At 55.6% G+C, this 25,764-nt stretch overlaps 1 protein-coding gene across 1 annotated transcript; it reads left to right on the forward strand.

Annotated features, from left to right (window-relative positions):
- Positions 1–68: 68 nt before the first annotated feature.
- On the forward strand, positions 69–25,433 carry LOC116955090 (eukaryotic peptide chain release factor GTP-binding subunit ERF3A-like). Its single transcript, XM_032976062.2, has 14 exons — positions 69–342; positions 6,243–6,314; positions 7,930–8,277; positions 10,049–10,082; positions 11,351–11,428; positions 12,738–12,918; positions 13,686–13,840; positions 14,897–15,040; positions 17,594–17,687; positions 17,978–18,058; positions 19,492–19,665; positions 21,078–21,167; positions 21,728–21,896; positions 22,323–25,433. Exons 1-14 carry the CDS (start codon positions 213–215, stop codon positions 22,373–22,375), a joined length of 1,803 nt encoding a protein of 600 aa, XP_032831953.1. The 5' UTR covers positions 69–212; the 3' UTR covers positions 22,376–25,433.
- Positions 25,434–25,764: the final 331 nt, after the last annotated feature.

Genomic DNA, 25,764 nt, shown 5'->3' on the forward strand with positions numbered 1-25,764 from the left:
GGGTTGGAGGGGTGAAGACGAGGAGGGCTAGAGGGGTGAAGACGAGGAGGGTAGAGGGGGAGACGAGGAGGGTAGAGGGGGAAGACGAGGAGGGCTAGAGGGGTGAAGACGAGGAGGGCTAGAAGGGGGGAGACGAGGAGGGCTAGAGGGGTTGACGAGGAGGGTAGAGGGGTGAAGACGAGGAGGGCTAGAGGGGGGGGAGAGACGACCGCATGGAGAAGGCGATGGAGACGCAGGACTCTGCTCCCGACTGCTGGGACCAGGACGCGGAGTCCATGAACGCCGCGGTGACGAACCTCAACGTGAACGCAGCCGTCTTCGTGCCCTCCTTCCTCATGAGCGGTGCGCGCCTCTGTCCACTCGAGCCGGCACTTCGCGCTCCTCGCCCGCCGCGTTCCTCTCCCACGCGACGGGCCCCTGTGTCGTAGTTTAACGACGCGCACGGCCTTGTTCTAATCAACGACAATAACGAAGAACGGTACAAACAATACGCGTCGTTGCAACTTGGAGAGTGCCGTTTGGCGCCGGGCACACTCGGCGCTGGAGTCTTTGAACCCTCTCGGGGCATCTTCTGCACGGCAGCTGTTGTGTGTAGCGGTAGTAGTTGTTGTTGTAGTTGTTGTTGTTTAAACCCCGCCACGTTGAGCGATAGGAACGCGCAGCCAGCGAGGATAAAGGAGCCGATGAGCGTCGCCTCGCAACATTGCAACATTTGGGGGTTGGAATTCATCCAGCGGTGGATTGGCCGCTGGCTGATGATTGTAGTAACCGGCGTCCGAGGCGAGGAGCGGCAGCCGGGGGGAGATGGAGCGGTGGAAGTCGTGGCTGGAGAGCGCGGAGGGAAGGAGGGCGGCGGCCTTCATCCAGCAGTGGATAAGAAAGACGTGGTGGGGGGGTGGTTACAACGCGAACCCCGTCGTATGTAATCGGTAGTCCGCTTAGGCGCGCTCTCGCCCGTGATTGGCCTTCCGATGTCATGTGAGCCCCCTCCGAACCAATAGAGGCTCGCGCCGCGCCTAAGCGGACTGGGGAATGCAAACGGGCGTGTCGCAAGGCCGCAGGCTTTTTCCAAAAACGCGATCGCGTCTTTTAAAGTTTAAAACCTTTAGAAAGGTTAAACGCGCAGTACCGTGTGTGAGCGTGCGCGTTCACACGCTTGCACGAAAACGCCGTGAACGAGACTCTGAAGCTGTAGTTTTAAAAAAGTCACCAGCCGGCACGCGACTCGAATCCCCACGTGCAGCCCCCGGGGGATTCCAGGCTCTGTCCACTGCTCGTTTTTGGTTGATGCCTCTTGCCGTGTAGGGTCGGAGGTGCCTGTTAAAGGGGAGCGCACATTAAGGATGCACGTCCGGCCGCCTTTGTCTCCCCCGCGCGCCGTGCCGAGTCGACCGGCACTCGTTTAAGGCTGAGTCGACCTAAGAGTCGCGCTGGACTGAGCCGGACAACACGTGGCCGTGGTGAACGCGGACATTTGTTTAACTAGTGGGGGGGTTGGGGGGGGGCGCGGTCGTGAACCGTGGCCTGTCGTGGTACCATCACGTGTCCCACGTGATGGTGGCACCACGGACACACGCGTGCGAGCCTCTTGACTAAACCGTCGGGAATGCCCCCCACACCCCCACACATCAATCTCGCCTCAGGCGCACATTGGGGGGGGGGGGCCCTGCGTGGTGCAGCAATCATTCTGTGGGACCCCCGCTAACAAGGGCGCCACGGTGGCGAGGAGATGTTCACGACTTCGCTTGCTGTGCAGGAGGCTCGTGGGTTCGATCCCGACCCCGACGCCTCCTGTATATGTCTGGAGTTTGGATGTTCCCTCTCTTTACCCAGAGCCACGAGGATTTCTCTCCGGGTCCTCCGGTTTTTTTTTTCACCTCCGCATTTAGAATCAACATCACCACGCGTTTTCGAGTTTTTGGCCGCGATACGTTTCCACGTCGTGTGAAGTCGCTTGGTCGAGCGATGATTTGTGATGACCAGGTCGCTGCTGAAAAGGCCTTCTATTTCGATTGAAAGCTTTCGTGACTGCAAGGATTCATCTTCTTTGGTTCTTTCGGTAAAGTCACGTAGAATGAGAATAAAATAATAAATTGATAAAATAACACAATAAAATTCTCACGACGTTTCGGAGGACAGTGCTGTCCTACCAGACAGTCTCGTCCCTTCACCTGATGAAGGCCGCTTGTGTTGTGGCCGAAACGTCGTGAGAATATTGTGTTATTTTAGTTTATCAATTTATTATTTTATTCTCATTCTACGTGACTTTACCGAAAGAACCAAAGAAGATGAAGGCCTTCTATGTAGCTCGGTGGGGCCTAACCCGGTAAAATAAAAATCCATTGCAATCAGAAGGTGTTTTATCCTGGCCGATAAAGCTCTTTTTTTCACAGATGTCCAGGAGGGGCACGGGGTCAGAACGTTACAACAACGAACAATACAAAAAAACACGATAGGCGTGCAAAGTATACGAAGGGTAAACAAATCATTCGAGTTTTGTGTATATATTTTGAAAAACAATTTTTATCTTACCAGGTGTAGAACCCCCTTAGCTACGAACTTTTTTCTCAGCAGCGACTTGGCCACAAATGATAGCTCAACGAAGTGGCTTATCGTCGTACGTGGAAATGTGAAGCAGCCAAAACAAATTGAAGTAATCTCCACGTGCTGAAGGCATCACTGTGCCTGCTAACAAAGGTAAATGGGCTTGGGTAGGCTCCGTCAAGAGTAATTAGCACGGTTGGCTACGCACGGTGCGAAATAAGTTCTACATACAAAGCTACTAGACTACACAGTTATACACAACTATACACGCTACTATACACCACACTACTATACGCTACACAAAACACTTTATAACAAAACTCTACAGCACTACACTTTTACGCAACTAAACACTTCACTACTATACACCACGCTACTATATGCTACATTAAACACTATACACTGAACGACTATACACTACACTACTACACACTACTATACTACACACTACTATACACCACACTACTATATGCTACATTAAACACTATACACTGCACGACTATACACTACACTACTACACGCTACACTACTATACTACACACTACTATACACCACACTACTATATGCTACATTAAACACTATACACTGCACGACTATCTACTACACACTACACTACTATACTACACACTACTATACACCACACTACTATATGCTGTGCTAAATACTTTACACTACACTATACACCACTACTATACACCACACTACTGTACACCACACTACTGTACGCCATTAGCACGTTTGCCTACCCACTCCATCACCGTGTATGTTGAACTTCTTCTGCACCCTACATAGCCAACCCCGCTAAGCGGAGGGGCAGGGGCGAGGGTAACAAACGAAACAGAGGAAGCAGCTCTACAAGAAACGAGCTCGTCAATCTAGATGATGACGATTTAAAAGTGCACAGCTCCCAGCGGCATCCTAATATCGGACGGGAAGAGCGCTCCGTGGCTTGGGAGGGAGGGGGAGGCCACACTTCATCTAGCTGTGGATAAATCATGGTTGATGAGGCCGAACCGTGCACTCCCTTGCTGGCAACAAGCAGCCTAGCAGTCTGATAATTGTTTTTTTACCCTTTTATCTGGCAACAAAACTGACACCTTTTTTTTTGCAAGGAGTCATGTTTACATTGACCACAATACCTGCGGTCGGAACGCAAACAAAAAACAACAACTCTGATAATGTATGTGGCACTGTCCTTGAAATTGATTGGTCCACACCCGAGACAGCTTTCTTTAGAGCCTCGTCTCACACGTTGGTGTTGGACCAGAAGACGCCAAAAGGCGCACAACTCAAAGACAATGCACCATCATTGCGTTCCGACCGCAGGTTTTGTGGTCAATGTAAACATGACTCCTTGTAAAAAAAAAGGTGTCAGTTTTATTGCCAGATAAAAGGGTAAAAAAAAAACAATTATCATATTTTGTTACTGACAAATGAGGTTTCCAAGAGTCTAGCAGCCTGCCCAGCGGGACGCAAGACGGCCTGGACGGGCAGCACAGAGTGAGGGCGGCTGGCGGCGCCGGCGTGTTTACGCACAGCCCCCCGCGAACGTGTTGTGGTTGTTCCCACAATGACCCGCCTCTCGCGGCCCCCCCCCCCCGCCTCAATACTCTGCGGTGGTTATTTGTGGCGCTCGACTCGGCAAAGTGCGTGGGGTCAAGGTTGCCTTCGGGGGGGGGAGCCAAACGGACGCGAGTTGCGCGGGGCGGGCGGGCCGGGGCCGCGTGTCCGTCCACTGCTGGATGAGGGCCTGCCCACGCCGTGCCGGGGGCCGCGTGGTTCGTACTTGCGCGGGCTGCACAGCGCGGGGGGGGGGGAGGGGCTTCGTTGTTGGCCCGAGGGCGTAGCGGCAACGCGGTGCGGTCCGACGGTGCCGTCCCCTCGGTGCTGCCCAACACGTCGCCCCGCGGTAGCACCCTGTAGCAAGAGCATGGCGTGCGTGGCCATCGCCCGTCCGGGGACTGCCCGGGCTCAGGCCCTGCTGCTTGGCTTCTGAGATGTGGGCACGTTCAGGCGCGTTGGGGTGATTTGGTCGGGTCGAGTGGCGTTCAATTTTATCAACCTCGGAGGGCTAAGTATGATGGTATTGTAATCGTGATGATAATGATTATGAAGGTATTTTAACCATGATAATGATTATGAAGGTATTTTAATCATGATAATGATTATGAAGGTATTTTAACCATGATAATGATTATGAAGGTATTTTAATCATGATAATGATTATGAAGGTATTTTAATCATGATAATGATCATGCGATGATGATGGTGGTAATGGATATCATAATTACTTTCAGAAGAGAGAGTGGTAGTCATAGCTTGGGATTGAACCTATGGCGATGGTACCTCGGAGAGCACCACTGCCGTGACGACTCTCCGCACCCATCAAAAGCCGCAGCGGCCAACAAGTAACCTGCTTGATGTACTGTAAACAGCGGTAACTTTCACGTAACCACATTTAAACGTTCTGAGTCGCCCTCTGTCTCCCTGGCAGGGCACAAGGCGGTTGCTGTTGCAATAGAATTCCGTCGCGACGCTTCCAAGTTTGTTTGGTGGTGGCGGCGCGCACGTCGCTTGCGCAGAGCGCACGTCGAAGTGACGCTGGCGGGCCTGCGTGTAACATGCGCATAATCGCCCTGCGCCGAGTTTTGCAACCGGCGGCAAAACATTTCAGCATCGAGCGGTTGGCCAACGTTTTTACTCGGGAAGCGAAATCTCGGATCACACGTCGGTAGCACTCGGTCTTCTAGCTCTTCCGGGGACTCGCCCCCTGCCTGCCTCTCCCCTCTCATCTCACTTCACTCTCCTACCTCTCCCCTCTCATCTCACTTCACTCTCCTACCTCCCCTATAATCTCACTCCACTCCCCTCCACTCACTCTCCTACCTCTCCCCTCTCATCTCACTTCACTCCCCCTACCTCTCCCCTCTCCTACCTCTCCCCTCACTCTACTCCCCTCCACTCACTCTCCTACCTCTCCCCTCTTATCTCACTTCACTCCCCCTACCTCTCCCCTTTCATCTCACTTCTCTCCTACCTCCCCTATAATCTCACTCCACTCCCCTCCACTCACTCTCCTACCTCTCTCATCTCACTTCACTCTCCTACCTCTCCCCTCATTCTACTCCCCTCTACGCACTCTCCTACCTTTCCCCTCTCATCTCACTTCACTCTCCTACCTCTCCCCTCTCATCTCACTTCACTCTCTTACCTCTCCCCTCTCATCTCACTTCACTCTCCTACCTCTCCCCTCTCATCTCACTTCTCTCCTACCTCCCCTATAATCTCACTCCACTCCCCTCCACTCACTCTCCTACCTCTCCCCTCTCATCTCACTCTACTCCACTCTGTCTCTGCTCCCATCAAACCAAGGATTTCCATCGAATCTCTCGGTCGCTTCTTCTCCTCTGCTGCCCCCCAAAGTCTGGAAATCCCTTCCCCCCCCCCCCAGCCACCCGTGCTGTCGACTCCCCTGCCCCCTGTTCAAGTCCGAGACTCAACACCTTCCCTTGTCCTCTGCCCGTGGCCGAGACTCCGCCTCTCGTGGCCACACACTGCGTGTGCGGCCGGCTGGCCGGGCCGCTTGGTGCGTCTCGCACGTGTACGTCTGTACGTCGGGCTTGTTTGGCGCCGCGCGTAGCCAACTGTAGCTGCATGGGAGGTGTGACGAGCGCGTGATGACCGCGTGTGTCCTGCAGAGCCCTCGTCCGCGCCGCTCGTGGACAGCAAACCCAGAGCGCCCGAGCTGGACTCCAGCACAAAGACAGGAGGTGTCCACGCTCTCTCCCATTGTCATCCACGTATGCACGCTAATGATGATGATGCTGTTTATAATGCAGCTGCTAATACAGCTTGCTTCTACTACTGCTGCTGCTTACTGATACTGCTGTTTCTAATGCTGCTGCAGATGCCCTCCCATTGTCACCACGCATGCACGCTAATGATGATGCTGTTTATAATGCTGCTGCTGATACAGCTGCTTCTACTACTGCTGCTGCTTACTGATACTGCTGTTTCTAATACTGCTGCAGATGCGCTCCTATTGTCACCACGCATGCACGCTAATGATGATGCTCTTTATAATGCTGCTGATACAGCTGCTTCTACTACTACTACTGCTGCTGCTTACTGATACTGCTGTTTCTAATGCTGCTGCAGATGCGCTCCCATTGTCACTCCATACACATTCTGCTGATGATGCCGTTTCTACTGCTGCTGATACTGCCGTTTGCAATGCTGCTGCTGATGCAGATTCTACAGCACTCCCATTGTCACTGCACGCACTCTGATGATGATGATGATTCGACTGTTGCTGCCACTACGACGACTTGCTACTCTTGCAGCTGATGTTACTCTTTTTGCCGATGCTACTGCTGTTCTCTGCTGATGCTACTGTTTCCACTTTTGCTGATAATGCTGCTGATGCTCTTGCATGCTGATGCTGCTGCTCCTGCTGTTCTTACTGCTGTTGCGGTTGCTAATACTACTGCTGCCGATGTTGATAGCCATAATGTTGATGCCTCTGATGCACACGATGCCTCTGCTGCTGATGATGGCTTGGATGCTGATGCTTCTGCCTTTGCCACCGCTGTTGATGCTGTTGCTGACGATCGCTTTTACTACGAGTAATGCTTAGATGATCAGGAAACCAAGAAAAGAGTTACACTCACCGGGTCTTTAACGTCTCGCGAGTTCAAATGGCGCGTTCGACCCCCTTAGGCGACGAGCTGTCACAGAACCAGAATATTTAGTTACACCGGAAGAATCGATGGGCTACGAAGCTCTTTTTCACAGATGTCACAGGAGGAGAGAATGAGGCAAGAGAAGGGGGGCGGCTGTGTGCCTCAACGGAGTGATTGTACGTTTGTACGTTTTCTCAACAGTACGTAGCCAACAGTAGCCAATCGGAGATGCGCCGGTGCGGGGGAAGGACAGCAAACAAGACGCATCAATGACAATGAGTTCTAAAGAAACGAGTTTGTTAGTCTAGATTATGATGGTGGTGGTGATTTAAAAGTGTGCAGCTCCAGTGGCTCGCTCACGTCGGAAGGAAAGAGCCTTCCAGATACGGTGACCGTGAAACTTCTCTCGCACCGGCCTACGCGAGGCCCGAGAAGAAGCCCAGCGTCACGACCATTATTTAAAAGTGCACGGCTCCAGCAGTTTGAGCTTCCTCATTATCGGAAGGGGGAGCGTTCCAGACGGCCTGCGGAAACCGCAGTTGGCACGACGGTTTTTTTTACGCTCCTCGGCGAGGTCATCGTCACCACGCTTCGTGCCGGTGGAGGGCGGAGGAGATGTCCCCCCCCCCCCCCCCGGGGCCCGGCGCCGCTTGACCCCTCACGCGCGCGTCTGTGTGCCGACATTGCCGTGCGGCGTTCCCAGCGCCGCTGGAGAACGGAGAGCCCGAGTCTGCCGAGAGTTGGGAGGAGCGCGGCGAGCCGGAGCGACCGGACGGAGGAGGCGGCGGAGGAGGCGGCGGAGGGGGGGGCGGCCCCCCCTCGGACGAGCCCCCTCCTCCTCCTCCCCCCCAGGACGTGGGGGGGGGCGGCGAGGACGCGGGGGGGGCGGCACCCCCTCCGAGCGAGAGCCCGGGGGGCCCAGGGGGGGCGGAGGAGACCCCCGAGGAGGAGGAGGGGGACGGGGAGGGGGTCCCCGTCCCTGCGCCGGCGCCCAAGCCCTCGGAGGGGCCGCGCAAAGACCACGTGAACGTGGTGTTCATCGGCCACGTGGGTGAGTGGCGCGCACGGCTCCGCCCCGCCCACACCCCGCCGGGGCCGCCGCCGCCGGGGCGAGGGCGGTCGTCCCCGCTCGCTCAGTCCGCCGACTCGCGACGCGGCCTGGCCGAGCCGGGCCTTGGCACCGTCGCGGAGCCCCCCCTAGCCTGTTGATGATCTCGTGCTACGCTACTGAGCCCCACCCGGCCAAACACACAGAGACACATACACACACACATACACACGCATACACACGCATACACACGCATGCACACACATGCACACACGCATACACACACACGCATACGCACACACACGCATACACACACGCATACACGTATACACACGCATACGCACGCATACACACACATACACACACACGCATACACACGCATACACACAAAGACAAAGATCCCTCTATTGCCTTAACAGACTGTAGGGGCAAGTGCCGTTAGCGAGCACCTATGAAGGCCGGAACGGTACACGAGGGGGTGGGTGGTCAACACCGCGCCCGACCGCCTTACACATACACACACATACAGACACACATACATACACACCTATACACACATACACATACATACACATACAGACACACATACAGACACACCTATACAGACACACATACAGACATACAGACACACATACATACACACATACAGACACACATACACACATACAGACATACATACAGACACACATACAGACACACATACAGACACATACAGACATATACAGACACCTATACAGACACCTATACAGACACACATACATACACACACACACATACAGACACACATACAGACACACATACACATACAGACACACATACAGACACACATACAGACACACATACAGACACACATACATACAGACATACATACAGACACATATACAGACACGCATACAGAAACATACAGACACATATACAGACACACATACAGACACACATACAGACACACAGACACACATACACACATACACAGACACACATACACAGACACATACACAGACACACATACACAGACACACATACACAGACACACATAGATGCACACATACATACGCACATACATACGCACATACAGACGCACATACAGACGCACATACAGACGCACATACACGCACATATACAGACACACATACAGACACACATATACAGACACATACAGACACACATACAGACACACATACATGGACACATACAGACACACACAGACACACACACAGACACACACACACAGACACACACACAGACACACACACACACAGACACACAGACGCACACACAGACGCACACACATACGCTCACACATACGCACACACAGACGCACACACAGACGCACATACAGACGCACATACAGACGCACATACAGACGCACATACAGACGCACATACAGACGCACATACATGCACATACATGCACATATACATACACACATACAGACACATACAGACACACATACAGACACACATACACACACACATACACACACACAGACACACACACAGACACACACACACACACAGACACACACACACACAGACACACACACACACAGACACACACACAGACACACAGACACACACACAGACACACACACAGACACACATACATAAACACAAACAAACACATACATGCACACATACATACACGCATACTGATACGCGCGCGTATCAGTAATGAGTGGAAGCACACCGCCGGGTCGCAGGGGATGCGCTGTCACAGCTGCAGCGGCACCGCGCGTAACGTCACACCGCGTCGTGTCGTCCCCTCCCTTCCGTAGATGCTGGCAAGTCAACAATCGGAGGGCAGATCATGTGAGCGACCTTTTTTTTTTACTCTCTTTGTTTGTATTCAAGCAGGTTAAAGAAGCAACCAGGCGGTCACATGGATAGCCCAATGAGAAGCGGCTTATCACGTGGACATTGCTAGGGACCAAATACCCTGAACACGTGACAGTCATTCTAAATATGGAGGGGAAAACCCGGAGAAAAATCCACACAACCACAGGGAGAGAGAGAGAGAGAGAGACGCGCAAACTCCAAATATACAGCAGGTGTCAGGGTCAGGATGGAACCCACGACCTCCTGTGTAACCAGGCGAGATAGTTAACATCTCCTAGCCACCGTGATGATGATGAGAGAGAGACACGCAAACTCCAAATATACAGCAGGTGTCAGGGTCAGGATGGAATCCACGACCTCCTGTGTACCAGGCGAGGTAGTTAACATCTCCTAGCCACCATGATGATGATGATGAGAGACACTCAGACTCCAAATATACAGCAGCAGCAGAGTCGAACCCACGACCTCCTGTGTACCAGGCGAGGTAGTTAACATCTCCTAGCCACCGTGATGATGATGAGAGAGAGAGACACGCAAACTCCAAATATACAGCAGGTGTCAGGGTCAGGATGGAACCCACGACCTCCTGTGTACCAGGCGAGATAGTTAACATCTCCTAGCCACCACGGCGCCCTATGTAGATCGGCTTGTCCACTCGCACGTCGACAGGAGCGATATCGTGAGACTGAGGGATCGCCGTTGGCGTCCAGCAGTGGATAGGCCATGCTATACGTGGCTCATGTTGTATGCACCGTACGTAGCCAGCCGCACTAATCGGAGGTGGTGGGGGAAGGGCAACAAACTCAACACATAAAGCAGTTCCCAACAAACGAGTTTATCAATCTAGATGATGATGATGATTTTAAAGTGCACAGCTCCAGTGGCTTCCTAATATCGGAAGGGAAGAGCGTTCCGGACGGCCGCAGAAACGCTTCTGAAAACGCCGCGCGACTATGATGCGGTGACCGCCATCTTTGCTCGACGGTTGGTCAAATGCCGCTGCTGCGAGGGCGATCGGAGTCCGCGTGGCGACGGTTCATGCCGCCTAACGAGATCAGCAGCGAGGCGTCGTGGTTCAGTTGTGTCGAGCACTTTGTGTGTAATGAGTGCGACCTCGTAATGTATTCGTTCGCTGAGTGGAGAAGCCAGTGCAACCGGGGGGGGGGGGGTTTCCCGGAGGGCAGGATGTGGATGCCGATGGCGCTGTTAACGGTCGCCGCCGTGCTGCCCGCTCCGCGCAGGTACCTGACGGGCATGGTGGACAAGAGGACGCTGGAGAAGTACGAGCGGGAAGCGAAAGAGAAGAGCAGGGAGAGCTGGTGAGCTCTCGCTCCGCTGCACAACGACAACAGCAGCAGCAGCAGCAGCAACAGAATCGAACACGCGCACACACAGATACGCACGCCCGCGGACATGCAGACAGCGCACACGGACGCAGCAGACACAGATAGACACGACAGACACGCACACGACACACAGACGCACACACAGACGCACACACAGACGCACACACAGACGCAGCAGACACAACAGACACGCACACGACACACACACAACACAGACGCACACACACAGACGCACACACGCACACAACGCACAGATAAACACGCGCACACTCAAGGATACACTGGAACACAACAACAACCACCATTCGCCACTCAGTGGCAGTGGGACGTCACCACGCCGCTTGCGCCAGGCTAGGTGCACTCCGAGGCTACGTGGCCTCCGCAGCGAAGACAAAGGCAGAGATAGCCTTAACAGACTGTAGGGGCAAGTGCTGCTAGCGAGTCGCAGCACCTATGACAGCCAGCACGGCACACGAGGGGGTGGGTGGCCAGCACCACGCCCAGCCGCCTTTGTCTCCCGAGTGGAGATGTTTACACACCGCACCAGGTACTCATTTGAGGAGTTGACCTAGGGGAGGCGCTGGACTGGTTCAGATAATTATCAGTCGTGTTGGCCATGAGCGGTAATCGAATTTGAAGTGCAGCGTGCTAACCGCTACACCACTGAATAGCACGGTCGGTTACGTATGATGCGAAAGAGGTTCAACTTACATAAACGTTCGTGCGTGTGTTCGTGTCACCGCAGAAGTTAGCGCACCGTGCTACGAACCCACCGGCCGCGGGTTCGAATCCCACTGACGGCCAACAACAAGTGGCAAATGTGAACCGGTCGTGAGACCCTTAGATTGATTCGCCTGTAAATTAGTACCTGGTACCTGGTGCGCAAACAAAGACGGCCGGGAGCGGTTTCTGGCCACACCACTCCCTCGTGCGTCACGGTGGGGAGTCGGTCGACAGCGCTTATCTCGGCTACACGGGGAAGGAATCTATTCACTTATTTTCCACTGCACAACCGAGCCGTGCCGAGCCGAGGCCAGGAGGCACCGGGGTTGGTTGTTTTTGTCCACTGCAGTAGCCTAGCCGTGCCCGCTGCCGGCACGCGAGTCGTTAGCCGGGTGGCCTTTTGCGGCAAACGCATCGCGGGTTGGCTCCGGCCTCGGCTCTCCAAATCACCAGTGGGGAGAAATGAATCGCCACGTGTACGGCGAGGTGGCCTTGGCGCTGGCTCGGCTCGGACGTGCCGGTGGAAAAAAAAAAAAAAGTGTTCCCACGCGCGTGCCAGGTACCTGTCGTGGGCCCTGGACACGAACGTGGAGGAGCGCGAGAAGGGCAAGACGGTGGAGGTGGGGCGCGCCTACTTCGAGACGTCAAACAAACATTTCACGATCCTGGACGCGCCCGGCCACAAGAGCTTCGTGCCCAACATGATCGGCGGAGCGTCGCAGGCCGACCTCGCCGTGCTGGTACGCGAGAGAGAGGCCGGCGGCGGCGGCGGCCCTCGCTGGCTCTGTCCGCGGTTGCCCAGCGCGGGGCACCGAACGGGTTGAGGGATATCACCGGACACGAACCATGCCCGACCCACACCTGACCCGAACCAGATTCGAACCCACCCCGAACACGCCCCAAACCCAACCTAAACACGACCCAAACCCTACACAAACCCAACCTAAACCCACCTCGAACCCACCCCAAACCCAACCTAAACCCACCTCGAACCCACCCCAAGCCCAACCCAAACCCAACCTAAACCCAACCTAAACACGACCCAAACCCACCCCAAACCCAACCCAAACCCAACCTAAACCCAACCTAAACCCACCTCGAACCCACCCCAAACCCAACCCAAACCCAACCTAAACCCAACCTAAACACGACCCAAACCCGACACAAACCCAACCTAAACCCACCTCGAACCCACCCCAAACCCAACCCAAACCCAACCTAAACCCACCTCGAACCCACCCCAAACCCAACCCAAACCCAACCTAAACCCACCTCGAACACGCCCCAAACCCAACCTAAACCCAACCTAAACACGATCCGGACGCGAACCTAACCGGGAAATCAATCGGGCTGTCTTCCCTGTAATCCGGCGTAATCGATTCGCGAAAAATTACCACGGGGCAAATCGCCGACGGTCTGTGTGGTCCCTGTTGGTGACGAGCTCCCAACTCCTCCAACTCCCCCCCCCGCCCGCGCGTTGCTGCTGTACGCGTGACCCCACCCCCAGGTGATCTCGGCGCGGAAGGGAGAGTTTGAGACGGGCTTCGAGCGGGGCGGGCAGACGCGCGAGCACGCCATGCTCGCCAAGACGGCAGGCGTCAAACACCTTGTGGTGCTCATCAACAAGATGGACGACCCCACGGTGCACTGGAGCCAGGAGAGGTGAGTCGCAGTGCCTTGAGACTCGGCTGCAGGAGACCGTGTCTCGCAGTATTGAGACTCGATAGGAGTGTGTGTGATGTGGTGTGTGTGTGATGTGTGTGTGTGTGATGTGTGTGTGTGATGGGGAGCGATAGTGTAGCGGTTAGCGCGCAGCGCTATGTACCTGGCGACCCGGGTTCGATTCCCGCTCACGGCCAACACCAGTGACGATTATCTGAACCGGTCCCGGGCCTCCCCTAGGTCGACTCAGCCTCAAATGAGTACCTGGTGCGGTGTGTAAACATTGCCACTAGGGAGACAAAGGCGGTCGGGCGTGGTGCTGGCCACCCACCCCCTCGTGTACCGTTCCGGCCTTCATAGGTGCTCGCTAACAGCACTTGCCCCTACAGTCTGTTAAGGCTATACGGGGGATCTTTGTCTTTATTTTTGTTGTGTGTGTGATGTGGTGTGTGTGATGTGTGTGTGTGTGATGTGGTGTGTGTGATGTGGTTGGTGTGTGATGTGTGTGTGTGATGTGGTGTGTGTATGATGTGTGTGTGTGATGTGTGGTGGTGTGTGTATGATGTGTGTGTGTATAATGTAACGTGTGTATGGTGTGTGTGTATGATGTGGTGTGTGTATGGTGTGGTGTGTGTGTGATGTGGTGTGGTGGTGTGTGTATGGTGTGGTTTGTGTGTATGATGTGGTTTGTGTGTATGATGTGTGCATGTATTGTGTGTGTATGATGTGTGTGTATGGTGTGGTGTGTGTGTGATGTGTGTGTGTATGATGTGATGTGGTGTGTGTATGATGCGTGTGTGTATAATGTGATATATTTCATGTGCATGTATTGTGTGTGTGTGTATAATGTAACGTGTGTATGATGTGGTGTGTGTGTGATGTGGTGTGGTGGTTTGTTAATGGTGTGGTTTGTGTGTATGATGTGTGTGTGTATAATGTGATATGTTTCATGTGCATGTATTGTGTGTGTGGATAATGTAACATGTGTATGATGTGTGTGTGTATAATGTAATGCGTATAATGTGCATGTATTGTGTGTGTGTGCCGAGTGTCCAGGTATGAGGAGTGCAAGGAGAAGTTGGTTCCCTTCCTGCGCAAGGTCGGCTTCAACCCCAAGAAGGACATTCACTTCATGCCGTGCTCAGGCCTCACGGGGGCCAACCTCCGTGAGGCCTGCTCCTCCGTGTGCCCCTGGTACAGGTGAGGTCCTCACCACTCACTTCGGATTTGCACGATAGACTACGCACGGTGTGAAAGAAGTTGAACATACGTGCATACACTTAAGCGATTCGCTCACCCACCCACTCGTTCATTAATTCACTCGCTCACTCACTCACCCACCCACTCACGCATGAATTAATTCACTCGCTCACCCACTCACGCATGAATTAATTCACTCGCGCACCCACCAACTCACTCACGCATGAATTAAGTCACTCGCGCACCCACCCACTCACGCATGAATTAATTCACTCGCTCACTCACCCACTCACTCACGCATGAATTAATTCACTTGCTCACCCACCCACTCACTCGCGCATGAATTAATTCACTCGCTCACTCACCCACCCACTCACTCGCGCATTAATTAATTCAGAAATCAGAATCAGAATATTTATTTATCCTGGAGGAATCATGAGAGCCGTGAATCTCTTCACAGATGGTCCAGTGGCGGGCACGGGGTCAGAACGTCACAACAACTAACAGTACAAAAACACAATAGCAGTGCAAAGTATAGGAAATGTAAATAGATCACTTTAAAAAAATATACACACACAAATAAAACTCAACTTTATATTACCATATTTGGTAAGTCACGTACACAAGTTCAAAGAAAATAACAAAAACCTACGACGTTTCGATCGCAACACGAGCGGTCATCATCATCATCATCTTCTCTCTCTCTTATTCCAGCTTGATGACGACTGCTTACGTTGCGATGGAAACGTCGTCGTTTTTTTTGTTATTTTCTCTGAACCTATGTACGTGACGAAAGACCCAAGGAGTATGAATTCCTGCAGTCACGGAAGCATTAAATCGAGATTTTGGTTATGTCCAGCTAAAGCCAACTGAGCTATAAGCTTCTCATTCATAAGCGACATGGACACAAACATTGATAGCTCAACGAAGTGGCAAGTAATCTTAAACGTATACTCCAAACACGTGTTTCACATATTCACTCACTCACCTAGTCGCCCACTCGTTCACTCGTTCACTCACTCGTTCACCCACTCACCTAGTCGCCCACTCGTTCACTCATTCACTCACTCGTTCACTCACTCATTCACTCGTTTACCCACTCACCTAGTCGCCCACTCGTTCACTCATTCACTCACTCGTTCACTCACTCGTTCACTCACTCGTTCACTCACTCGTTCGCTCGTTCACCCACTCAGTTGCCCACTCGTTCACTCATTCACTCACTCGTTCACCCACTCACCTAGTCGCCCACTCGTTCACTCACTCACTCGTTCACTCGTTGACTCACTCGTTCACCCACTGACCTAGTCGCCCACTCGTTCACTCACTCGTTCACTCACTCATTCACTCGTTCGCTCGTTCACCCACTCACCTAGTTGCCCATTCACTCACTCGTTCACCCACTCACCTAGTCGCCTGTTCACTCACTCGTTCATTCACTCGTTCATTCACTCGTTCACTCATTCGTTCACTCACTCACTCATTCAGTGGTTTTCTTACCCCGTGCCCCTTCTGGACATCTGTTGCAAAAGAGCTTCATCGCACATCGGATTCCTCCTCCTGCAGTCGAAATCAAGATTCTGATTTGCGCACTCACCCCCCTCGCTCGCTCATTAATTCACTCAATCACTCACCCACCCATTAATTCACTCATTCAGTGATTGGCTCATACATTCACCTATTCACTCACTGCACGCACTTGGTGAGATCCTCGGCGCTCACTCGCTCATTCAATGATTTGCTTACTTGGTTTACTCATCAATTCATTATTCGCTCGCTATTCTCATTCACTCGTGCATTCATTCACTAATTCACATGAGGGGGCAATCAAACCACCTCCATTCACTTCATTAATTTGCTCAATTAATTTACTCATTCACTTCATCAGGGACACATTCCAACCTCCACACCATTCATTCACGCATTCAGTCCTTCGCGCATTCACTTGTTAGCATGTGCTGTGGTTATGGGGCCAACACCGGTGACGATCGTCTGAACCGGTCCAAAAGTATCTGTGTATGTATCGGAGGTGCGGGGGAGGCGAGTGAGTGGGCGGTCGTGGACCTCCCCGAGGTCGACTCGGCCTCAAATGAATAGCCTGGTGTAGCGGTGTGTAGTAGTAAACGTCGCCACTGGGGAGGCAAAGACGGCCGGGCGTGGTTGCTGTTCACCCACCCCCCTCGTGTGCCACAGCGCCGGCCTTCGTAGGTGCTACTCGCTTAACGGCCCTTGCCCCATCGGTCTGTTCAGGCTACACGGGGGTTCTTTGTATGTATGTATACTCTTTGGTTCTATTCGGTAAAGTCACATAGGTAACAAATAAAACAACAAAAATCACGACGTTTCGGCCACAACACAAGCGGCCTTCATCAGGTGAAGGGACCAGCGCTGTCCTCGAGATTTTTGTTGTTTTATTTTTTTACCTACGTGACTTTACCGAATAGAACCAAAGAGTACGGATCCTTGCAGTCACGAAAGCTTTAAATCTAGAATGCATGTATGTATGCGAGTGCGTGTGTATGACTAAGTGTGTGAGCGTGTTCCACACTGCAGCGGGCTGCCCTTCATCCCCTACCTGGAGAGCCTACCGTGCATGTACCGCTCGCCAGACGGACTCATCCGCATCCCCATCGTCGACAAGTACAAGGTAGCTACTACCTCACCAGTACCACCGCTGCCACCAACACCACGACCACCACCTGCAACACCAGTATGGCTGCCGCCACCAACACCACTACCGCCGCTGCCACAAACACCACGACCATCTCCACTACTACCACGACCACCGCAGCCGCCACCAGAACCACTGGCACCACCACCACGACCGCTACCACCAAGACCACCACTGCCGCGACCACCACCACCCGCTCTCGCTTGGCTCTGTTCTTCTGCCCACGAACGTCGAGACACCTCATGACGTCTCTCCTCGTCCCGCAGGACATGGGCACAGTGGTGCTGGGGAAGCTGGAGTCGGGCAGCATCGTCAAGGGGCAGCATCTCGTCATGATGCCCAATAAGGTGAGGCTCCTAAGATGAACAAAGACAAAGATCCCCCGTGTAGCCTGTAACAGACTGTTGGGGCAAGTGCTGTTAGCGAGTAGCACCTACAAAGACAAAGATCCCCCGTGTAGCCTGTAACAGACTGTTGGGGCAAGTGCTGTTAGCGAGTAGCACCCGTGAAGGCCGGCACGGCACACGAGGGGGTGGTGTGGCCTGGACCATGCCCGCGCACACACAAGGGATGCCACGGTGGCTATGAGATGTTAACTCCCTCGCCTGGTATACAGGAGGTTGTGGGTTTGATCGTGACCCTTTGACGCCTGCTGTATGTTTGGAGTTTGCGTGTCTCCCTGTGGGGGCGTGGATTATTCTCCAGGTCCTTCGGTTTTTCCCTCCACATTTAGAATCGATGTCACCACGCGCTCAGAGTATTTGACAGCGATACATGTTCACGTGATGAGCAGCCCACTTTCTTGAGCTATTGCTTGTGGCCAGGTCATCGCTGAGAAAGAGTGACGCAGCCCAGCGGGACTTGTTGGGTAAAATAAAAATAGTTTATAGTTTAGTTTTGAAGATGTACACACACACACACATATCTGTAAGTATATACGCACATGTACACCTTTAAACGCACACTCGTACAAACGCAAACACATATACACATGTGCAGTGTGCATATACACACACATGTAAACAAAGATCCACGGTATAGCCTTAACAGATCGTTGTGGCAAGTGCTGTTAGCGAAGAAGCACCTATGAAGGCCGGCACGGTACACGAGGGGGCGGGCGGTGATGTTTGTGCACCGCACCAGATACTCGTTTGAGGCCGACGTGACCTCAGCGAGGCCCAGGACATTTTCACTCAACTCCCACATCACTCTCTCCCTCTCTCTCACCATCTCCCCCCCCCCTTTCTCTCTGTGGCAGCACAACGTGGAGGTGCTGTCACCACTGTGAAATGATGTCACTCCCTCCCCCTCCATCTCCCTCTCTCTCTGTGACAGGACAACGTGAGGTGCTATCACCACTGTGGAATGATGTCACTCCCTCCCCCTCCATCTCCCTCTCTCTCTGTGACAGGACAACGTGGAGGTGCTGTCTACTGCACTGTGAAATGATGTCACTCCCTCCCCCTCCATCTCCCTCTCTCTCTGTGGCAGCACAACGTGGAGGTGCTGTCACCACTGTGGAATGATGTCACTCCCTCCCCCTCCATCTCCCTCTGTCTCTGACAGCACAACGTGGAGGTGCTGTCACCACTGTGGAATGATGTCACTCCCTCCCCCTCCATCTCCCTCTTTCTCTGGCAGCACAACGTGGAGGTGCTGTCACCACTGTGAAATGATGTCACTCCCTCCCCCTCCATCTCCCTCTCTCTGTGACAGCACAACGTGAGGTGCTGTCACCACTGTGAAATGATGTCACTCCCTCCCTCTCTCTCTCTGACAGCACAACGTGGAGGTGCTGTCCCTCCTATCGGACGAGGTGGAGACGGAGGCGGCGGGGCCCGGCGAGAACCTGAAGCTGAGGCTGAAAGGCATCGAGGAGGAGGAGATCCTGCCGGGCTTTGTGCTCTGCGACGCCGCCAACCTGTGTCACACGGGCTGCACCTTCGACGCGCAGGTGGGGTGGTCCACCTAGCCTGGCACGAGCGCCTGTTGAGGCGGCCCCCCGGCTGCCTCCGTCTCCCCAGCGGCGGTGTTCAAAGACCGCAGCGCTGGGTGCTCACGTTGAGGCTGAGTCACACACCGCCACTGGGTGCTCACGTTGAGGCTGAGTCACACACTGCTGGGCTCTTGCGTTGAGGCTGAGTCACACACTGCCACTGGGTGCTCACGTTGAGGCTGAGTCACACACCGCCACTGGGCTCTCGCGTTGAGGCTGAGTCACACACCGCCACTGGGTGCTCACGTTGAGGCTGAGTCACACACTGCTGGGCTCTTGCGTTGAGGCTGAGTCACACACTGCCACTGGGTGCTCACGTTGAGGCTGAGTCACACACCGCCACTGGGCTCTCGCGTTGAGGCTGAGTCACACACCGCCACTGGGTGCTCACGTTGAGGCTGAGTCACACACCACCACTGGGTGTTCGCGTTGAGGCTGAGTCACACACCGCCACTGGGTGCTCACGTTGAGGCTGAGTCACACACCGCCACTGGGCTCTCACGTTGAGGCTGAGTCACACACCGCCACTGGGTGCTCACGTTGAGGCTGAGTCACACACCGCCACTGGGCTCTCACGTTGAGGCTGAGTCACACACCGCCACTGGGTGCTCACGTTGAGGCTGAGTCACACACCGCCACTGGGCTCTCACGTTGAGGCTGAGTCACACCGCCACTGGGTGCTCACGTTGAGGCTGAGTCACACACCGCCACTGGGCTCTCACGTTGAGGCTGAGTCACACCGCCACTGGGTGCTCACGTTGAGGCTGAGTCACACACCGCTGGGTGCTCACGTTGAGGCTGAGTCACACCGCCACTGGGCGCTCACTTTGAGGCTGAGTCACACACTGCCACTGGGCGCTCGCGTTGAGGCCGAGTCGACCTAGGGGGCGACCGAGGACCGGTTCAGATCACCATCGCTCGTGGTGGCCGTGAGCCGAGGACCGGTTCGGTCCCGTGCCGTATTTATTTGCCGTTTGTACCAAGTGCCGTACCTCTCTGCGGAGTGCCGTGTACTGGCTTGTCTCGGCGTGCTGTCCCCTATTAGGTGGTCTGTGTGTGTCGGTGTGTGTCTTTACTTGTCTGTGTCAGAGCGGTAGCGGTTAGCGCACTGCGCTACGATCCCGGCGATCCGAGTTCGATCCCCTCCTCAAGGCCACCATCGGTGACGATTATCTGAACCGGTCCTGGGCCTCCCCTAGGTTGACCGAGCCTCAAACGAGTACCCGGTGCGGTGTGCAAACACTTCAGTGTCGGCCACCCATCCCGTGCCGGCCTTCATGGGCGGCGCTACCCGCTAACGGCACTTGCCGCAGCAGTTTTTCAAGTCTATACGGAGGATCTTTGTCTCTGTTGTGCTTCTTTGCCCACAGATCGTGATCATTGAACACAAGTCGATTATCTGCCCCGGCTACAACGCTGTCCTGCACATCCACACGTGCGTGGAGGAAGTACAGATCAAGGTGCGTGGGCGGGAGTGCGCGTCCACACAGCCGCGGGGCTGACACACAGCGGCAGACGCGGCAAGACGCAGGGGAGACGGGAACATTGCGGAAATGGCACTCGGTTTCGCTGCGCTCGGCCAGCCAGTCGCACTCCTCGTGAGCGAGCGGATGGGTGGGGGGAGCAGGCGCGCGGGTCGGTGGCGGTGGAGCGGGTGAGTGAGCGGGTTGGCGCACCAGCGGTTGAGCGAGTGAGTGAGCGGGTTGGGGCACCAGCGGTTGAGCGGGTGAGCTCGTGGATGGGAGAGCAGGAGGGTGGATTGGCGATTTAATGGTTCGGTGAGGGAGTGAGCGGTCGAGTAAGCGAGTAGTAGGTGGTCGAGTGGGCGGGTTGTCGCACGAGCGGTTGGTCGAGCGAGTGGGTCGAGCGGGGTCGGCGCGCGAGCGGGTTGGGTGAGCGAGTGAGCAAGCCTAGTGGGGGACAGTGAGCGGACGAGCGGGCGGGCGGGCGGGCGAGCCTCGTGGGACGGTGAGCGAGCGAGCGAGCGAGCGGCTATCGCTGTGCCCGCTGCGTGCCGCAGGCGTTGCTGTGCCTGGTGGACAAGAAGAGCGGTGAGAAGAGCCAGACGCGGCCGCGCTTCGTGAAGCAGGACCAGGTGTGCATCGCACGCCTCCGTGCCGTCGGTGCCATCTGCCTCGAGACCTTTAAGGACTTCCCCCAGATGGGGCGCTTCACCCTGCGTGACGAAGGTACCCGCCCATACCACCCCCACCCACCCACGCATCCACCCATACCACCCCACCCCCACCCACCCACGCACCCACCCAAGTACCCACCCACGCAGGGTGTTGGGAAGCGGTAGTGCAGCGGTTGGCACGCTGTGCCGCAAACCCGACAACCCGCATTTGATTCCCGCTCACGGCCATCACCAGCGCCAATTATCTTTACCGGTCCCCGGGGCCTCCCCCCTCGGTCGATTCGGCCCCAGACGAGCACCCGGTGCGGTGTGTCAACATCGCCGTGCCGGCCTCCGCAGGTGGCGAAACTCGCTCACAGCACTTGCCCCGACGGGATGTTGGGGCTTCAGGGGGATCTCCTCGCCTCCCTCCCCTCCTCCGTATCTCGCGTCTCCACCCGACATCTCCGCCCGCCCCCCCCCCCCCTCCACCACACAGGAAAAACCATCGCTATCGGCAAGGTCCTGAAGCTGGTGCAGGACAAGGAGTGACGAGCGGCCCTGGACGACGCCGACTTGCGCACACGACGGAGACAAAGCGACCGTACAACTCGACGCCGAAGCGGCCCGCACGGGCAGCCACGCTGGAGCGGCACGCTGGCGGCCCCGCCGTGGAGAAACCCCGACGCGCTCCAGCGCACGCTACACACCAGCTCCACACTCGCACGCTACACACCAGCTCCACACTCGCACGCTACACACCAGCTCCACACTCACACGCTACACACCAGCTCCACACTCACACGCTACACACCAGCTCCACACTCACACGCTACACACCAGCTCCACACGCACACATGGCACAGACAACCTGTGGGGGGTGGGGGGAGGGTGGGGGGGTGGGGGTGGAGGAATTAAATAAACGAGTGAAGGAGTGAATGTTCAGTCCCGCCTGCGAATCCCACGGCTGCTTGACCCGAGCTGGGTCGCATGCAACTCTCTGCGTAGCTTCGCGCGTGGACGTCTCTCTGCAACCGGGTCGCTTCCTGTCGGCGTGGAGGCACGGACTCGGCTCGCGGCGGATTGTACCGGTGAGGGGGGGGGGGGGGAGACCCCCCCCCCCCAGTCGCTCAACTGCGTGCTCGGACGCGGACAAAGCGGCCGCTGGGGACGAGAGCGAGTCGCCCGGCGATTACGAGAGGAGCGAACCGAGCCGTCGCCCGTGGGCTCGGCGGAGGAGTTGGGGCGGCGTGTCGGCTGTTGCCCGTGAATGTGGTCGAGACGACGCCACCTCCCCCCCCCCGCCTCGCTCCTCCCACCGCGGTCGACGCGGCGTGGGGAGGAGCGGGGGGGACGGGCCTTCATCCAGCAGCGGATTGACCCAAACAGGGCTGCGAAACGAATTCCTCGTCGGCGGTTCGTGCGGTCAAACAGAGGAGGCGCGAGAGCTTCGTCGACGCCGGTTACTGCCGCCAGCCGCAGCTACTCGTGCGGGGCGTCGGCGCGTTCCGCCTGCTCCCGGTCCCCCCCCGGTTCATCCGGCGAGCGACGCCGCCTTGGACGTCCGACGCTCGCCGTGACCGACGAGCTCCCGGCGGCGTCGCACGAAAGTGGCGACGGCGTGTGGGCGTCTCGACGGGCACGGCACAATCCGGGGGGCTCCCACCGCCACCCCCCCCCCCCCCCACCACGCCGATGAGCTTCTAAACGATTGCCCTGGAGCGCTGCTGAGGAGCCATAACGGGAGCGAACCCACGTGAGAGAGGCCAACTTGAATCTCGAGTCTGGCTCCCGGCTTCACGGCCTGAGTCAAAGCCGCCCCCACCCCCCCCCCCCTTTTTCCCACTGCACAACTGGGCCGTGCCGAGCCAAGCTGGCACGGGTCAGGGAGGCTCTGGTTTTTTTTTTGTTCCCCCACTGCAGAACCAGAGGCAAAGGTCACCATGGATCTGACTATTCAAGTTGGTGGGGAGGGCAGGTGGCTGTGGAAAGTCTCGGTAACCCGCGAAGCTCAACACATCGTGTTAGTTCAACACGTAGCAGCCTGTCGCGACCAATATCCATAATCGAGGTTTTTTGGGTTGGATCGCGTAAATATATAAACGTGTCGTTAAACCCGCCACCACCCGACACAGCCAACTAGTAAGGGTTGTGTCTTGGCTCTTCCCACACACAACCGGTTAGTGCTGTACTAGTGACGACTTGGCCACGTTCTGTTGACGTGACAACCCTTTACGAGTTGGCCGTGTCGGGTGGTGGCGGGCTTAACGACACAACTTTTACGCGACCTCACCCAAAACCCTTGATTATGAATACATTGCGGTTTTGACCCGCCTCTGCAGACTGGGACCGGACAATACAATTATTTTCAGTGGAACCAGCGTGCCGTGTTCGTCTCACCGTGTGCGTGCGTCCGTTCAACTTCGTTGGCACCGTACGTAGCCGGCCGTGCCGTGGGGAGGCGCTGCGGGACGGACGGCAAACCAAACGCAAAAAAAAGCAGTTCTCGGTCTCGGCGACGAGTTAAAAGTGCACATCTCTCCAGCGGCTCCTCATACCGTAGGGAAAAGAGCGTTCCAGACGGCCGCAGGGGCGCTTGTGACGCCGCCGCGTGACGATGCGCCGTCTCGTGGAGTACGAGACTATAGTACCGGGACTATATAGTACCGGGACTATATAGTGACGGCACTATATAGCTCCTGAACTATATAGTGACGGGACTATATAGTGCCGGGACTATATAGTGCCGGGAATATATAGTACCGGGACTATATAGCTCCTGAACTATATAGTGCCGGGACTATATAGTGACGGCACTATATAGTGCCGGGACTATATAGTGCCGGGAATATATAGTACCTGGACTATATAGTACGAGATGCACAAATCGATCCTACGCACAGATTTGAATCTAATCGATTCGGGCACCGCACCCCATGGAGCACGTGTTGTCAATCGTCATGGGCCCCGTGGTCTATCCACTGCTGGATGAAGACCACCACCCAGGGTCTATCCACTGCTGGATGAAGACCACCACCCAGGGTCTATCCACTGCTGGATGAAGACCACCACCCAGGGTCTATCCACTGCTGGATGAAGACCACCACCCAGGGTCTATCCACTGCTGGATGAAGGGCTCCACCACCCAGGGTCTATCCACTGCTGGATGAAGACCACCACCACCCAGGGTCTATCCACTGCTGGATGAAGACCACCACCACCCAGGGTCTATCCACTGCTGGATGAAGACCACCACCACCCAGGGTCTATCCACTGTTGGATGAAGACCACCACCCAGGGTCTATCCACTGCTGGATGAAGGGCTCCCCAAGCTACTGTGGTGGACAAACCTCACCTTGACGCACAGACGCGCACGACAGTAACGCGCGCCCTCTCCACCCACGCTGCGTGAGGAGTGGGGGTGAACCATCCCTGTAGATTCATGGGGAGGGGTTTCCACTGCACGACCGAGGCGTGCCAAGCCGGCTCGGCTCTGTAGATGCCAGATTGGTCCCCACTTTTCGCGCTGTAGAACCAAATCCGTGCCGCGAGAGAATCGGGAACAACGTTTGCTGGACGTTAATAAACCTGGGCTCCTGCTTGAACCCGATCCCGCAAGTCGGCTGTCTCCATCGGGGGGGGGGGGGGGGGCAGCCAGTGTCACCGCCTGGCTCGGCTCGGCAAATCGGGCAGCACGGGGCACCACGTGATGCCGGTGTCGCTTTGGGTTGAAGCGTCTTACTCTCTCCCTCTGCCCAGCCTCCCCTCAACCCACCTCCCTCCTCACCACCCTCCTCACCACCCTCCCCTCAACCCACCTCCCTCCTCACCACCCTCCCCTCCCCAGCCTCCTCTCAACCCTCCTCCATCCTCACCACCCTCCTCACCACCCTCCCCTCTCCCCACCTCCATCTCCCCTCCCTCCTCACCACCCTCTCCTC

This window comes from Petromyzon marinus, chromosome 58, assembly GCF_048934315.1.
Source record: "Petromyzon marinus isolate PM22_M1 ecotype Great Lakes invasive population chromosome 58, UKy_Petmar_22M1.pri1.0, whole genome shotgun sequence".
In the NCBI taxonomy this organism is placed as follows: Eukaryota; Metazoa; Chordata; class Hyperoartia; order Petromyzontiformes; family Petromyzontidae; genus Petromyzon; species Petromyzon marinus.

Excerpts from the sequence above, each read along its gene's own strand:
- LOC116955090 (XM_032976062.2), top strand. The coding sequence starts at position 213 with ATGGAGAAGGCGATGGAGACGCAGGACTCTGCTCCCGACTGCTGGGAC. Across the intron at positions 343-6,242 it reads GCCCTCCTTCCTCATGAGCG|AGCCCTCGTCCGCGCCGCTC; the intron begins GTGCGCGCCTCT and ends TGTGTCCTGCAG. Across the intron at positions 21,168-21,727 it reads TGGAGGAAGTACAGATCAAG|GCGTTGCTGTGCCTGGTGGA; the intron begins GTGCGTGGGCGG and ends TGCGTGCCGCAG.